Source organism: Lucilia sericata, unplaced genomic scaffold, assembly GCF_015586225.1.
Source record: "Lucilia sericata isolate MDLA Ls3-8-SP2 unplaced genomic scaffold, ASM1558622v1 Contig000470F_arrow, whole genome shotgun sequence".
Taxonomy (NCBI): domain Eukaryota; kingdom Metazoa; phylum Arthropoda; class Insecta; order Diptera; family Calliphoridae; genus Lucilia; species Lucilia sericata.
The window spans coordinates 131,797-148,428 of NW_023994485.1; the positions used below are offsets into that span (position 1 = coordinate 131,797).

The following is a 16,632-nucleotide window of genomic DNA, read 5'->3' on the forward strand; positions in this document are numbered from 1 at the left end:
ATTATAAATTGTTACTAAAAATTTAAAATTTTCAATTTCCCTAAAATTTATCAGATGTTAAGAAAAAATTCATAATTGTTTCATATTTTTGTATATCACAGCTGTACAAAAAATTGCTAATTTTTATTAAAGTTTTTTTTTTTTTTGAATTTGCATAACGATTGATTGGTTATTGTATTGTTTACTAAATAATTATTCGACTTAAAAATATAACATGAATGATGGTTTTAAAATTAATTCTTCTTTTTCTTCTTTTCGGTTTGACCCAAACTCAAAGATTCTTGATATTGTCGTACAATTTGTTCTTGAACCTCTGGAAGACAGGGGGAGTAGCGGGAATATTCCATAGTAAATTCACCTTTACCTTGTGTACTGGATCTGTAATATAAGGACAAGGGAAAAAATTAGTTTTTCTTAATATTTCAAATGAAAAATGTTTAATCATTACCTCAATTCACCAGCATAACCGAACATATCGTTCAAAGGAACTTCAGCATAAACGGTGAACCAACCCTCGGCACCGTCTGTGCCGGTAATAATGCCATGTCTTTTACTTAATTGACCCATTACAGCACCCTGGAATTCTTCGGGAGCAGTAACTTCCACCAACATAATAGGTTCAAGAATTTGCCAAGAACCATTTTGGAATACCTCTTTGATGGCGCCATGAGCAGCCAACATGAAAGACAATTCACTGGAATCTACAATGTGATGACCACCATCTTGTAAACGGAAACGTATACCCGAAAGTTTGTGACCGGACAACATGCCCTTTTCGGCCATTTCACGGAAGCCCTTCTCTACACCAGGTACGAATTGTTTGGGCACATTGGTTCCCACAGTTTCATCATTGAATTCAAGCAAGGTGTTTTGGTTGGGGGGTAAAGGTTCCATGACACCAATAATACGGGCATATTGACCCGAGCCGCCAGATTGTTTCTTATGCAAATAATCAAACTCACAAGGTGCTACCAAAGTTTCCCTGAATGCTACCTTAGGTTTGCCGAGTGTAACAGGACAGTTGTATTCACGTTCCATACGTTGCGCATAGATTTCCAAATGTAATTCACCCATGCCAGAAACCAAAGTTTCCTTAACATCATTGTCAAAGTAAAAGTGGAAAGTAGGATCTTCTTTGGTAAATCTGGCTACAGCCTTGGCGAAATTGTCTCTGTCTTTGGGATTATTGGGTTTAATAGCCATGGATACAACAGGTTCGGGTACAAAGATAGATTCCATGGAGAGACCATCACGGGGATTGGTGGTGAAGGTATCACCAGAAGCACAGTCAACACCAAACAAGGCAAATATATCGCCAGCATAAACCTCATTTACATCTTCCATATTATTGGAATGCAAACGAACCAAACGTGCTATGCGCACCTTACGGTTAGTTCTAGCATTGAAAATGTTGTCACCCTTGCGCAAAACACCCTGATAACATCTAAGATAAGTAAGTTGACCAAAACGACCAGCTTCCAATTTGAAAGCCAAACCAACAAAAGGATCTTTACCATCTCTGGCGGGATTTAAGACAATTTTTTGTGGCTCCTTGCCCTCTTCCTCAATAAAGGCCAAATTTTCTACCTCCCCGGGATTGGGTAGATAATCGACGACGGCATCTAATAAAGGCTGGACGCCCTTGTTCTTCAAAGCTGTACCCACCATTACCGGCGTAAAGGTACGTTTAATACAGCTTCTGCGTAGAGCAGCCTTGATATCGTTTTCAGTTGGAGAGGTTTCCTCTAAGAACATTTCTCCCAAAGTCTCATCCACATTCGACAAATGTTCAATAAGTTCTTGACGTCTTTCAGCAGCTTCGGTGCGCATATCTTGAGGTATTTCATCGTAACGTATTTTGGTACCATAGTCTCCCTCAAAATACATGGCCTTATCGCCCACCAAATCTATAATACCCTTGCAATCATTTTCCAAACCAATGGGCAGCTGTATAAAGGCAGCATTGTGATTCATTTTGGAACGCATTTGCGACAATACTCTGTAGGGATTTGAGCCCATACGATCGAGTTTATTGATGAAAGCAATGCAGGGTACATTGTAACGTTTCATTTGTCTGTTGACGGTTAGGGTCTGACTCTGCACACCACCTACAGCGCACAATACCAAAACTGCACCATCCAAAACACGCAAAGCTCTTTCTACTTCCACCGTAAAGTCAACATGTCCAGGTGTATCAATTATATTAATATTGATATCTTTCCACAAAGTATAAGTAGCCGCCGATTGAATGGTTATACCTCTTTGTCTTTCCAACTCCATAGAGTCCATAGTAGCGCCTACATTATCTTTACCTCTTACCTCGTGCATTTGAGCAATGCGGCCGGTGTAAAACAAAATACGTTCGGTCAATGTAGTCTTACCACTGTCAATATGGGCGGAAATACCAATATTACGGATTTTTTCAATGGGTTTGTGTTCGGCAAACTTCAAGTGGGTGCAGTAGCCATTCTATGAAAAGAGGAAATTTTGTTTCTTTTAAAAATGCACTTTTTTTACATTGAATTTTTATTACATTACATAACCTCCATCCCACCTCTTGGAATTTTTATTTTACTTACTTGTTTTAAAGTTTTGATGTTATTTAAACGCGTAATTAAATTACTATTGACTAGACGTTTTATTAAAGTCATTTTTTAATAATTTTAATTGATAATTTCCTATTAATTTCTCATAAAATTTTAGAAAAAAACACACAATTATTTTAATCCAACGACCCTCTTCAACACCAACAAACAACCAACATGTGTGAAACAGACACGAAGAAGAAGATGAAGAATTCTTAATAGTAGGGTTTTATGTGTAAGGTTGTATAAAACGACTTTTTTTGCAAAAAAAATTGAAGTCGACTGTTTTGTTTAAACAAGTCGGTAATAGGGTTCTATAAATCGACTTTCGAATAATCGAACAATCGACTTTTTGTCGAAAAGTCGAAGTCGACTATTTTGTTCCAAAAAAGTCGATAACTCGACTATCGTCTGTGAAAAAAGTCGAAAAGTCGACTTTGTGAATAAAAGTCGAAAAAAGTCGAAAAGTCTGAAAGTCGAAAAGTCGAAAAAAGTCGAATAAAGTCGAAAAAAGTCGAAGTGAAGTAAGTCGAAAAAAGTCGAAAAGTCGGAAAAAGTCGGAAAAAGTCGAAAAAAGTCGGAAAAAGTCGAAAAGTCGGAAAAAGTCGAAAAATCGAAAATTGTAGAAACGAGTCAAAAATAGTCAAAAATTTTAAAAAAGTAGAAAAAAAGTCAAAAACTCTAAAATAGTCGGAAAAACTTGAAAAAAGTCAAAAAATAGTCGGAAAAAAGTAGAAAGAAGTCGAAAATAGACAAAAAGTCGAAAAAAGTCAGAAAAAGTCGAAAAAAGTCGAAAAAGTCGAAAAAAGTCGAAAAAGTCGAAAAAAGTCGGAAAAAGTCGGAAAAAGTCTAAAAGTCGACATTTATTTAAATGAAAAAAATCGAAAAGTCGAAAAATCAACTTTTCATAAAATGCAAAAAGTCGAAAAGTCGACTTTTAACTAAATGAAAAAAGTCGAAAAGTCGACTTTTCTTTTCAACTATAGAACCCTAGTCGGTAACTATCACTGATGGAATACATTTTATTTTAGAGTAGGGTTCTATAGTTGAAACGAAAAGTCGACTTTTCGACTTCTGCATTTAGTTAAAGTCGACTTTCTAACTTTTTGCATTTATGAAAAGTCGATTTTTCAACTTTTTTATTTAATTAAAAGACGACTTTTCGACTTTTAGTATTATATAAATAGTCGACTTTTTCCGACTTTTGTCGAATTTTCGACATTCTTCATTTCGACTTTTGGACTATCTTCGCCTTTTTTCGACTTTTCGATTATTTTCGACTTTTTTCGACCTTTTCCGACTTTTTTGACTTTCCGACTTTTCGATTTTTATTTACAAAGTCGACTTTTCTACTTTTTTTATAGACGATAGTCGAGTTATCTTTTTTGGAACAAAATAGTCGACTTCGACTTTTTCGACAAAAAAGTCGATTGTTAGATAATTCGAAAGTCGAGAAGCGAAAAATGACGTCAGGGTTTGAACTTTTCTCTACATGGGTAATCCAAGAATCGATTTTTTGTTGTAAAAAGTTGACCTTTTATACTAACAAAGTCAAGGTATCGATTTTGCAAATAAAAGTCGGGAAAAATGTGAAAAAAATCATTTAAATTTAACTAATAACTTTTTGTTTCAATGACCAATGAGTTCAATTATAATGTATAATAATAATAATAATTATAATTTATAATAATAATAATTATAATTTATAATAAATATTTAGTCGAAAATTGTCGAAAGTCGACTTTTCATAAAACATAAGCTGAAAAATCGACTTTTCATAAAATGCATAAAGTGAAAGTCGATTTTTTGTTTCAACTATAAGAATTGGTCGATAGCACAGTTTTCTATACACTGTTGTATCTTTTGATTTTTACCTTATTGTTACTTACTTATCATGTTTCGTTAAGTAAATTAAGTTGGAATTTGCAGTGATTTTAAATTATATATTCGTTTTTCGTTCTTTATTATCTTTTTTTAAGTTTTAACAATTACATTTAATAAATTTAACAAAATATTTTCTATATTTACGAGTATTTTACACAAAAAAAAAAAAACAATGGTTTTCTAAAGGATTGATATGTTCGTTCGTTATCTATTTTTAAACGGTATAATGGGTAATAGAGTACAGTTTTCTTTTTCGTTCAATGGTTTTTTGTTTTTGATTTGTTTAATAAAATCGAGTGACTGGGGTATTTAAGTAAATAAATACAGATTTTTGGTTAATATAGACAAAACCTATAAAAATTTATATTATTTTACTGGGAAAAGGGTCAACATATAAAAGTTTTTTACTTTTGTATTGTATTTTTGCTGTCAAATCTGTATTAATACTTCTGGTTTAAATGCAAATTCTTAGATCTCGTTTTGATATAATAAAAAACTTGAATAATTTGATTATATTGCAGCAGACTTTCGACTAATTTTTATATGTATGTATATTCCGGAGAAATTTGGAACTATTTAAAAACTAATAAGTTTATTTTAATTAAATTATACTGAAACAGAATACAATTTATTTGTTGATAATACTACCTCGATTTTATAGTGATCATTTCTATTTTAAAGTGTTATTTGTTGTTGCAGTTCTTTGAAATGTTTGTTTTTCATTTGGATTTATAGTAAAAATACAAATTTGAACACATTTAACTTAAAAATTAACAAATAATAAAAAACGGAAGCTTAAAAAATTAATTATTGTAGAGATCAAACTCTGTTTTTGTTTTGTTATTGGTTTTTGTGTTTTAAAATTCTTTCAAATCATTGATTCAAACCGAGGTTTCTGTTGGTGAAACATAGAAGTGTCGACTACTTGTATTTGTATATCCGTGCCATATTTGCATCGACGAATTAAATGCTTTGTGCTGAAATTTATAAATAAAGCTAAAATTTAGTTTTCAAAATATTAATATTTTGAAATATGTATGTATTTCTTAAATGTTTAAAACTAATCACAAATTGGCAAAATGTATTAAAACATGCAATTTGTTTTTGTTTTTTTTTTTTTTGGTTTTTTGCTAAATAATGAATAAATGATTTGATTATAAAATGTTTTATAATAAATAATGACAGGTGCTGGACATCTAAATGAAAAGTTTCAATTACAAATATTTCAAGAACAAACAACAACATCAACAGCAACAACACTTTCTATTTACTAAATTTCAACTAAAAATTTATAAAAAAATAAAACAACAAATGATTTGCAGATTTTAATGAAGTTTTTTTTGTTTATTTGTAAAATGTTTACTAAAAATTATTAAGTAAAACCATAACAAAGGGATTTCAAAATTGCTATTTATTTAAATGTTTTGTTTGTGACATTTAATTTATTAAATATAAATAAATATGGTACATATTTTATAGGTTAAGTTAATTATTGTTTTAATAATTTATTACTGTAGCAAATTAACATAAAATACTGATAATAATGACAATAAGCTTTTGTCGTTTGCATTAAAATCTTAAGTTTTTAAAATAAATTATTTAAGTTTAAGCCAAATTATTACAACACACTCTGTCAAATTAAACACAGCCTCCTTATAATTAAACTAATTATTTTTCACATTACCTTGCATTCTTTTTAAATAAAAAAAAAACTTAAATTAATTTAAGTAGCATTCTTATAAACTCGTTTTACTTTTCAAGCCTTACAAATGATTTTAGCTAAAATTTGTATAAACGAGTTTATATAGAAATTAGCTTTTGTATATATTGTTTTAATAATACTTATCTGTTCTTTAACTTCTTTTACAATTGTTTGGAGTTGTGTAATACATCATTGCTTTTTGACTATTTTTAAAGTTAATTTATTGAAAATCTATTTTATATTTGGAAGCAAATAAAAATTAGCAGGGAATATAAAAATTAGTTTGAGGTTCTTATCAAAGCATTTTTATAAATTTTCTTTTCTTCCTATTTTACCATTATAAATGTCTTATTAGTTTGCAAATAGTTTTCAAAATTCTTGTGCTTTAAAGAAAATAAAAATAAAATTTTGTTGTTTTTTTTTTTTCTCAGAGATTTTTATCGAAAAATATAAATAATTTTTGTGCGATTCAATTTCATATCACATTAATATATTTTTTTCTATATATTTGAGTTTTGTGCAAATTTTGCCAATATCTTTTCAACATAAAATAATAGAAAAAACGAAATTAATAGTTATTTGGTTTTAGGTTTAATTGACGGTTTCCAAAAATGTATCATGAGTGTACAAAATAGTTTTTTAATTGCTGCCCGAATAAAATTTGAAAAATTTTGATTTTTGACTTCTTTTTATAAAAGATCCGTAAAAGATAGATTTTTAATCTTAATACAGACTTTTTTTGACTTTTTTGCCTTTAATAAAACAAAATCGATTATTTGACTTTCGATATATTGACTTTTGCGGACAAAATAGTATAATTTTGAACTTTTTTTCTTTGAAAAATCGATAGTTCCAAAGTCGATTTAAACAAAACTTGTTGAGACCTTTAGAAAAGAAGTTTCTATGAAAAATTAAGGCGGTCACAGTTAAAAATCGGTGCCGGCTATTTTTGAGACAACTCTCTATGTTTCAAAATTAAATGGTGACTAGTTAGACGAAAAGTGATTCAAAAATGATCGATTTTGGATTTATGCGGAAAGATTTGAGTCTTTGTGATTTCATAAGAAAAAATTGTGAATTGTTATATTATATTCAGATAAGAACAATAACGATAATTTAAAATTCAGAATATAACTATTAAAAATGATCTTTTTTGAAATTCAGAACAACAGCTCTATTAAATTTGTCTTGTTCTTGGAAAATAAAAGAAACTAGACTTTAAAAGTATTAACATTTTTTTGAAAATAGTTGTTCTTCAAAAAGAGACGTTAAATCGTATGTTTCTATAGATTTGTATTTCAACCTTTTTCCGACTTTTATTTACAAAGTCGTCTTTTTGATTTTTTTCCTACGAGATAGTCGACTTTTGAATAAAATAATCAACTTCGACTTTTCGAATATATCCGATAAAAAGTCGATTGTTCGAAAGCCTATTTATAGTCCTACAAGTAGGGTTTTATAAATCGACTTTCGAATAATCGAAAATCGAAACAATTTCGATTAATCGAAAAAAGTCGAAAAGTCGATGTCGACTATTTTGTTCCAAAAAAGTCGATACCTCTACTATCGTCTATGAAAAAGGTCGGAAAGTCGACTTTGTAAATAAAAGTCGTAAAAGTCTAAAAGAGTCGAAAAGTCGGAAAGTCGACTTTTTAAATAAAAGTTGTAAAAGTCTAAAAAAGTCGAAAATAATCAAAAAAGTCGAAAATAATCGAAAAAAGTCGAAAAATCAACTTTTCATAAAATGCAAAAAGTCGAAAAGTCGACTTTTCGTTTCAACTATAGAACCCTACATACAAGATAGAGAAAATGAGTCTTGTTTGTAAATTAAAGTAGAAAAAAGTCGAAATAGGTAGAAAAAATGGATAAAGTCTATAAAAGTAGAAAAAATCGCTACGTACAGACATATTTATAATATTATATAAAAAATCTAAAGTTTGTATTGAAAAAAACTTGAAAAAAGTCGCAAAATCAACTTTTTATACATTGAAAAAAGTCGTAAAGTCAAATTTTTATAGATTGCAAAAACTCAAAAAGTCGCAAACAAACTGACATTGCCAACTTGTACTAAATTTAACAAATAACAGAATTTTGTTTGATTTTAAAAATTGAAAATAGAATACGAAATTAAATTTCTTCCGAACAGTCAACAGCAATTAATTAATATGTACTGCATTTATATGTACTAATGTAAATGGAATCTTTTTTCAATATCTTAATTGTTATTACTTTTAAAAGTATAACAATTACTTAATACATATTCATATTTTATCTTAATACTTGTTATTATTAATATAAAATGTAAGATTATTTTGTTTAAAAAACATCAAATCTCTACTACGATATCTGTTATAAATAAATAATAAATAAATCTCGAGAATTTACATTCTCGTTTTACAAATAGTACATGGAGAGAAATTATAGGTTAATATGTATATAACGCAAAACCGTTTACAATTAGCAATACTTAGTAAATACTACATGATTGACAGATATTCATAATAAATTGCTCATGTGCCACTAAAATCTAGACGGGTGTTATATCATTTTTGCTGAAATCTATAATATTGCTGGAACCATTGTTGGTCATATCCTTGCAGGCTTCAACTTTAAGCGTTAGATTATTGAAATTTTTGGGTGTTGATAAATTTTCGTCATCTTCCTCATTCATGGTAGATAAGCGTTGATTATTTTTACTAAGAATATTTTTATTTTATATAATTTAGATTTAAGTTAATGATATTTTTAAAAGCAGATGAAGAACTTTCTAGCTTAAAATTAAAATGCTAATTTTATAACACTACAGTTTTTTTTTTTGGGCTACATTTATTGGTTTTATAACAATTTTTATGTCTTGTCTTTATTTAATTTATCTATTAGTTATTTTTGTTGTAATTATTTTAATTAGAAAACTAAAAAAAACTTACTTTTGACTGCCATTGATTTGTCGCACCTTGGCAGTTACCGGTATTATCAATTGATCGGCCGATGTACCATCCTTATTAACCTGTTGCCATATGGTGGTTCTTTGAACGTCTTGTGTAACATTTGCTTGTAGATTGGGCGTTGCATTGTTATTGGCTCCCCCATTTGCCAGGGGTATATGTATAGTTGTGGGTCCAGGATTCATAGTTGAATTGTATTTTTCATACTTATCATGATGATGATCCTTAAAATAATAGCATGGTTTGGTATTTTTTGTTTGCTCATATATACAATACATATAACTTTGTGTGTATTATATAATTTGAAATATAAGTTGGTGTAAAATCGGTTATAAGTACATCTAGAAATTTAAACCATTCTATGTCTAGCTTACTAGATTTTTATTAACAAATTGTGTATGGTGCTGTGGTGGGGAAGAAATGTGTTTTTTATATAGAACTTAGATGATTTGAAAAGAACTTTAATCCCATAACTTGTGAAAGCTTATAAAAGGTTTGCTATTTTCTAGCTTATTTTAAAATAAATTGATAAAAATTCTTTAAGTTGAGAACTTTGTATAACAACACTATGTAAGTCCTAGTTCAGTGCAGGGGTTCTCAGAAATATTAACTTCGTTAACTCTTTAAAAAATTAATTTAATTTCGCGGACCCCATAGCTATTTTGATATCTAATTGTTCTAACTGATTGCACGTCTAAAAATTGTGTTCCTTCTAGTCCATAAATCTCAAGGTTGAATAAAAGTACAGATATCATATCTTTTAAATATTCCCGTACATTGAGAATATTTAAACACTATAGACTAGACTATAGACTAGACTATAGACTAGACTATAGACTAGACTATAGACTAGACTATAGACTAGACTATAGACTAGACTACAGACTAGACTATGGACTAGACTATAGAATAGACTATAGACTAGACTATAGAATAGACTATAGACTAGACTATAGAATAGACTATAGACTAGACTATAGAATAGACTATAGACTAGACTATAGACTAGACTATAGACTAGACTATAGACCAGACTATAGACTAGACTATAGATTAGACTATAGATTAGACTATAGACTAGACTATAGACTAGACTATGGACTAGACTATAGACTAGACTATAGACTAGACTATATACTAGACTAGACTATTGACTAGACTATAGACTAGACTATAGACTAGACTATAGACTAGACTATAGACTAGACTATAGACTAGACTATAGACTAGACTATAGACTAGACTATAGACTAGACTATAGACTAGACTATAGACTAGACTATAGACTAGACTATAGACTAGACTATAGACTAGACTATAGACTAGACTATAGACTAGACTATAGACTAGACTATAGACTAGACTATATAGACTAGACTATAGACTAGACTATAGACTAGACTATAGACTAGACTATAGACTAGACTATAGACTAGACTATAGACTAGACTATAGACTAGACTATAGACTAGACTATAGACTAGACTATATAGACTATACTAGACTAGACTAGACTATAGACTAGACTATAGACTAGACTATAGACTAGACTATAGACTAGACTATAGACTAGACTATAGACTAGACTATAGACTAGACTATAGACTAGACTATAGACTAGACTATAGACTAGACTATAGACTAGACTATAGACTAGACTATAGACTAGACTGTAGACTAGACTATAGACTAGACTATAGACTAGACTATAGACTAGACTATAGACTAGACTATAGACTAGACTATAGACTAGACTATAGACTAGACTATAGACTAGACTATAGACTAGACTATAGACTAGACTATAGACTAGACTATAGACTAGACTATAGACTAGACTATAGACTAGACTATAGACTAGACTATAGACTAGACTATAGACTAGACTATAGACTAGACTATAGACTACTATAGACTAGACTATAGACTAGACTATAGACTAGACTATAGACTAGACTATAGACTAGACTATAGACTAGACTATAGACTAGACTATAGACTAGACTATAGACTAGACTATAGACTAGACTATAGACTAGACTATAGACTAGACTATAGACTAGACTATAGACTAGACTATAGACTAGACTATAGGCTACACTACAGACTAGACTATAGACTAGACTATAGGCTACACTACAGACTAGACTATAGACTAGACTGTAGACTAGACTATAGACTAGACTATAGACTAGACTATAGACTAGACTATAGACTAGACTATAGACTAGACTATAGACTAGACTATAGACTAGACTATAGACTAGACTATATACTAGACTATATACTAGACTATAGACTAGACTACAGACTAGACCAGAGATTAGACTATAGATTAGACTATAGACTAGACTATAGACTAGACCAGAGAATAGACTATATATAGACTGGACCATAGACTATATACTGGTCTATTGAGTACTATAAGAACTACTTATCAAAATTTATAAATTTGAAAAAAGTACTAAAAATGTCGTGGGGTACTAAGGTATTTTTCGATATCAAAAGGTACTAAAAAAGTATTAAAGTACTGAATTTTCCATGACTGATATGTATGTATGTAGAAGAAGAGTAGAGTAATAGATAGAGAGAGAAATAAGTGTATATAAATTAAACCAGAATAATTAGAGAAGTAATTACCAATGCTGAAAACTGATAATATTTCGATAATGATTTTGAAAACTTTTAAAACCAATTAATTAAAAGTGGAAAGTAAACAGTGGGTGTAGGGGATATATTTTTTGGTGAATAATTTTATTTAATCACTATAGTATATTTCAAAAAAACAATTACTTAAAAGTAAATTAATTCTTTTTTAAGTTTCGTTTACATAAAGCTTTAAAATTAATTAAACAAACAGTTAAAAAGTATGTGTGATGTTTGGTAATAGATCAGAGTTTTTAATGGTTTCTTTAGGACTGTCTGAATAATTTCTTTAGTTTAAAATCAATTTTCTGTTTCTTTTTTTCAAATTTGTTTATAACTGTTTTATATAAAAATTTTTGTAAAAATCTTTTGCTGATTTATATTTTTATTGGTTTTTTCTTTCTTTTTTTTTTGTTAGGAAATCATTGTCTTTTTTGTAGTTTTTTTTTTGTTGTTATATAATTAAATATAAAATATATTTTTATAGCATTATACATATAATACGTGTTTAGGTACGTTTTTATATTGACTTAGCGGGTTTTCTTTTAAAATATTTAGTTTTTAATAAAAATAATAAAATAATAAAAAAAAATAAAATTGAAAAAAATTAAAAGAAAGCTCTAAAAACAACTATAAACTACGGTATTTGTATGTGGCTTAAAAACAAAATATTTAAATATAAAGGCAACAATTTAAAATACTTAAAAAAAGGGTGGCGTATTAAATATTTAATATAAAATAAAATGACTTTTGAACTTGTTGTTGTAGTTTAAAAATTTGATAATTATAATAAAAAATAATTAATTAATTAAATTATATGGCTGGCTCTATTATTAATATATATTAAAAAAAACAAATGCACATAAATGCATGCCTACTTAAGAAAATAAAATTTTAAATAAAAATTATTCTAAAATAAAATATTTTTCTTTTTTGAACAAATACTGATTTGCTTAGATATTATAAATATATTATACATACATATAACAAAATTATACTTAAGACTAAATTAAAATAATAATTATGCAAATAATTAAAAAAATAATAAAATTTAAACTACAGTGCTAGTATAACGTTTGAAAAGTTACAGAACAGAAAAACTACTGTGCAACAAAAATACACATAGAGAAAAATCATAAAACACAATTTTTATTTTGGTGTTTTTTTTTGAGAAAAAAAAAAAAAAAAAAAAAATTAAATTAAATGAAAAAAATAATAAAGAAATAAAATGAAACAGTTTAAAAAGTTTAAACCTCCTCCTCCCACTTTAAGGTGCAAATAGTAGCAAAGTAAACATAAGTAGTGAGTGGAGTGGTTGTCGCCTTGTAGTGTAAAGGGTGGCTAGAGGTCATAAACTTCTGTGATAAAATGTTTTTTTTATCGTAAAAAGTGCATTGCATTTAATTCTTTTTGTAAAAATTTGTATTTTTTTAAATTGATTTTTTGAGGTTTTGTTTGTTTTTATTTTTTCAATAAGGAACTTTGTGCTTCCAATTCTTTTTCATTCGCCTGTGTTAGACTACCATTTCGAATGTTGATTTTGCTACTATTTTTGGCAGGTTTCTCATTTTTAGAGCTTGACCCACCATCACTACCACCAAAACAAGGTAATAATTTCCTAAATAATCCCACCTCAGCATCCAATTGATGTAGATCATCGGCATTTTGTCTCTTTGTCATCTCGGGCATTATGTCGTCGAGTATCTTAAGTTCACGGCGTGTGAATATCAAATCCAGCGATTTACGTATACCAATCATAACAACCAACATTAGAGGGAACAATATGGAGGTCGATGAGAAGGATTTTATGAGCCATAAGGCTATCAAACAAGCCAATTGTATGAATGTAAAGAGATGAACACGTTTAATGGGGACCTGCAAATAGATTAGAAAAGATATATGATAAATACCATGGTTTTTAAGGGTCGAAATTAAATTTCTATTCTAAAACCCTTAATATCCAAAATTAAAAACCTACCTGTCTAAGGAACATATAGTCAGGTTGATATTTAGCCGGCATAAACATGATTAAAATACGATCGAAGAACTGTAAACCTTTGAGCGAGGCCACACCCATATACAGGAAAACGCCAAACAAAACCGGCATAGGAATATGACACAAAATGGGCGTTAAGAAGACGGACAAACCAATGGTAAGGAAAATCAAGACATGTGTAACACGCTGTTCACGAACACCCAAAAATTGAGGTTTTTCACCGGGAGCTGAGCATTCCGATTCCTGTTTTAGAGAATTAACATGATTAATACTTAAAACAGTAGCGGCCACAAACCTGTAAAGAGAGAAAAGGGAAACATACACTAAATAAAAAGATTCTCTTACAAAATTAACCGCAACTTACCAAGGCAAACCCATGACACTGCAGATTTGTATTAATATGGCCAAAATGAAAAGATCCAAATGATAACCACAACCCTTCTTCAATTTATTCTCTTTGCGATTGATAATAACAGCTGTAATCTGTTGATCCATGAATATAAGTATAGTGCCCAACATGGCTGGTATAACGGCTATAACCGCCGACCAGATGGGATTGTTTTCAGTAAACGGTGGTATAAGCCAATCACGGCTGGGCAATGTAGGTTTCAATTCATGTGGCACCTCTAGTTTAGGCGTATCCACTTGCATTAAAAAGTCCAACAGGCTCATGCTGACAATGGCAATAATAACGGAGAAATCGCTGATATATTGACGTACCACAGTGGGGAAGAATAAAGCATTTTTGAAATCTTTCAAAATGGTAGATATGATAAAGGTACCCAAAAACAATATAACGGACATGAGGAATATATTGGAGTTATCTGGTAGATCACAATCTAAGCCCACTAAAGTGCCATTGTTAGCCTAGAAATGATAAATAAATGTTTATTACTTAATCACTATAAAAAAGAGGGTTTTAGGAAACTTACCAGACAATAATTTTTCTCGTATTTGGCAAAATCCAATATAGTGGCATTACTACCCGGTGGGGGAGTACAAACACAATCATATATCTCCTGATTAACCGGAAACTTTTTACCGATTTTCAAAACATTTTCAACAGCCTGAAATTTTTTAGATTATAGTTTAATAAGAAGATTTAAGGGGTGTTTAACAAATCCTACCTTCATTATAAATATAAATGCAATAAGAGTGGCAAAGTTTTCTTCAGTGAAACGGGTTATATAGCAGACCAAAGCACTGGCATCTATGGCTGTTAGTATCAGTAATATTACCGCTATCCAAGTGCCTATCCAGAAACGGAAGGTCATATAATCCCAACCTTGTTTTAAGCAAAAATCATAAACAATTGTTTCGAATACCAAAACCGGACCAGTTGAACCCAATATGGTCAAAGGTTGACCCGAGAATAGACCATAACCTATGCCGCATACAAAACCAGATACTAAAGATTCCATGGCAGCCATATTTTTACCAGTGGCCTGAGACAATAGGCCACCGAAAGTAATAATAGGAGAGAGACAAGCAAAATACAAGAAAATCCAAGAAGCCACACACTGCATCGAAACGCCATCGGTAAAGTCCGATAAATAAAAGGGAGCCTTACGTTTGACATCGTTTATTAAACCACCAAATAAGCGACCCGAACGCGATAAACCTGATTCTTCTCTGAGGCGTTGTTCTTCCTCTTCTTCGTCTACTTCTTCTTTGGGTACCTCTGGTGGGCGTTTGCGTATCTCTTGTGAAGGAATGGCGGCTGGAGGTTCTATACGTATGGTAGGATCCCATTCACCGGGTGGCAATACCGTCACAGCATCCAAGAACTCATCTATACCCGCCAACAAATGATCACGTTTGCGAGCTCTATAGGCCACTTCATGGAAGATTTCATCAGACATCAGCGTGGCCATGGCACGACCAATTTCATGAAAATTACTTTGACTGCCAGGTGGTCCTAATAATATAAATATAAATCTGTGAAAAAAGAAAAAAACTTTATTTAGAAGGAACTCGCACATTTAAAACTGATGAAGTAATACCTGGTGGGAACTGGTACTTCGGTTAGATCACCCATAACAGAAGCCTCCTTTAAGCGTATAAACCCAGCCAAAGGTTTTTCCAAGAACTCCACTTCACCCACCAAAATATTGCTGGCTTCGGCACCAGGTGGTATTTTGCGCATAAAATGCATATTGCCGCGATGATCGCTCAAATCGGTGCCACTGCTGTTGCGTTGTATCGACTGGCTGCTGGGGCTTTTGATCATGTCTTCTGTTATAACGGGCACTTTATTATTTTTACGTAATTTTTTAGCTTGTTCTTTTTAATATTTTAAACAAATTTTACCAATATTTTTTTTATTGCAAAATACAAATACAAAATTTACCAACAAATTTACAATTGCAAATAAAAGTCAAATTTTACAACAACAGAAATTTACAAGAAATCAAAATAAAATCGTGCAAAAGTAACGAGGATTAGGTGTAAATAAAATAAAAAAGAAGAAATAAATAAAATAATTAAAATTAATATTTGTGTTCTAAATTAAATCAAAAAGCCAGTACAAAGAGAATATTGAGAAAAACATTTATTTTACAAAGAAACGAACATGAAAACTTTGACAGTTTGCCAGCGCAAGATGAGTGTAAGTAGTAATAATGTTAATAGGCAGAGAGGAAAAAGAGGGTGATCATGATGAAAATATATATAGAGAGAGATATGTGTTACTAATTAGTTCTGGTGTTAGAGAGTGTAATTTAGTTATAGTGCTTGTCACAGGATTCATATCCTTAATGTCAAATGTGTTTAATTTTTACAAATGTGTGTAAATATGTAATAGATTTAAAAAATAATACCTCATGCTTATTTTTTTGTTGTATGTTTATCTTGTTTTTGTAGGTTATAACCATT

General features: G+C 30.2%; 2 protein-coding genes and 1 long non-coding RNA gene across 18 annotated transcripts in view; 1 reads left to right on the top strand and 2 right to left on the bottom strand.

Annotated features, from left to right (window-relative positions):
- The window catches only part of LOC119605276, a 77,358-nt gene that overhangs the window by 6,572 nt on the left and 54,154 nt on the right, over positions 1 to 16,632 (top strand). The window lies entirely within an intron of this gene.
- On the bottom strand, positions 84 to 2,791 carry LOC119605272 (elongation factor G, mitochondrial). The gene is made up of 3 exons (XM_037958298.1): positions 2,580 to 2,791; positions 449 to 2,469; positions 84 to 378 (listed from the first exon to the last, which is right to left on the bottom strand). Exons 1-3 carry the CDS (start codon positions 2,649 to 2,651, stop codon positions 234 to 236), a joined length of 2,238 nt encoding a protein of 745 aa, XP_037814226.1. The 5' UTR covers positions 2,652 to 2,791; the 3' UTR covers positions 84 to 233.
- The window catches only part of LOC119605271 (sodium bicarbonate cotransporter 3), an 85,960-nt gene continuing 73,940 nt past the window's right edge, over positions 4,613 to 16,632 (bottom strand). For 5 of the 16 annotated variants that reach the window (XM_037958291.1, XM_037958290.1, XM_037958281.1 and 2 more), the window contains 8 exons: positions 15,762 to 15,993; positions 14,886 to 15,696; positions 14,691 to 14,825; positions 14,123 to 14,625; positions 13,741 to 14,053; positions 13,395 to 13,637; positions 9,099 to 9,340; positions 8,195 to 8,867 (listed from right to left, as the gene is read on the bottom strand). In XM_037958291.1, the coding sequence (XP_037814219.1) occupies positions 8,699 to 8,867; positions 9,099 to 9,340; positions 13,395 to 13,637; positions 13,741 to 14,053; positions 14,123 to 14,625; positions 14,691 to 14,825; positions 14,886 to 15,696; positions 15,762 to 15,993 (2,648 nt within the window). In that variant the 3' untranslated portion in view covers positions 8,195 to 8,698. Of the gene's footprint in view, positions 5,447 to 8,194; positions 8,868 to 9,098; positions 9,341 to 12,934; positions 13,638 to 13,740; positions 14,054 to 14,122; positions 14,626 to 14,690; positions 14,826 to 14,885; positions 15,697 to 15,761; positions 16,042 to 16,632 lie in introns of those variants that run through there. The other 11 variants (XM_037958283.1, XM_037958284.1, XM_037958295.1 and 8 more) reach the window with 8 other exon arrangements.

Bases quoted from the DNA above. Each gene is read 5' to 3' on its own strand.
- LOC119605272 (XM_037958298.1), bottom strand. From the start codon at position 2,651: ATGACTTTAATAAAACGTCTAGTCAATAGTAATTTAATTACGCGTTTA. The intron at 2,470-2,579 runs GTAAGTAAAATA...CTCTTTTCATAG, and splicing joins ACATCAAAACTTTAAAACAA to AATGGCTACTGCACCCACTT. The intron at 379-448 runs GTAATGATTAAA...CTTATATTACAG, and splicing joins GGTTATGCTGGTGAATTGAG to ATCCAGTACACAAGGTAAAG.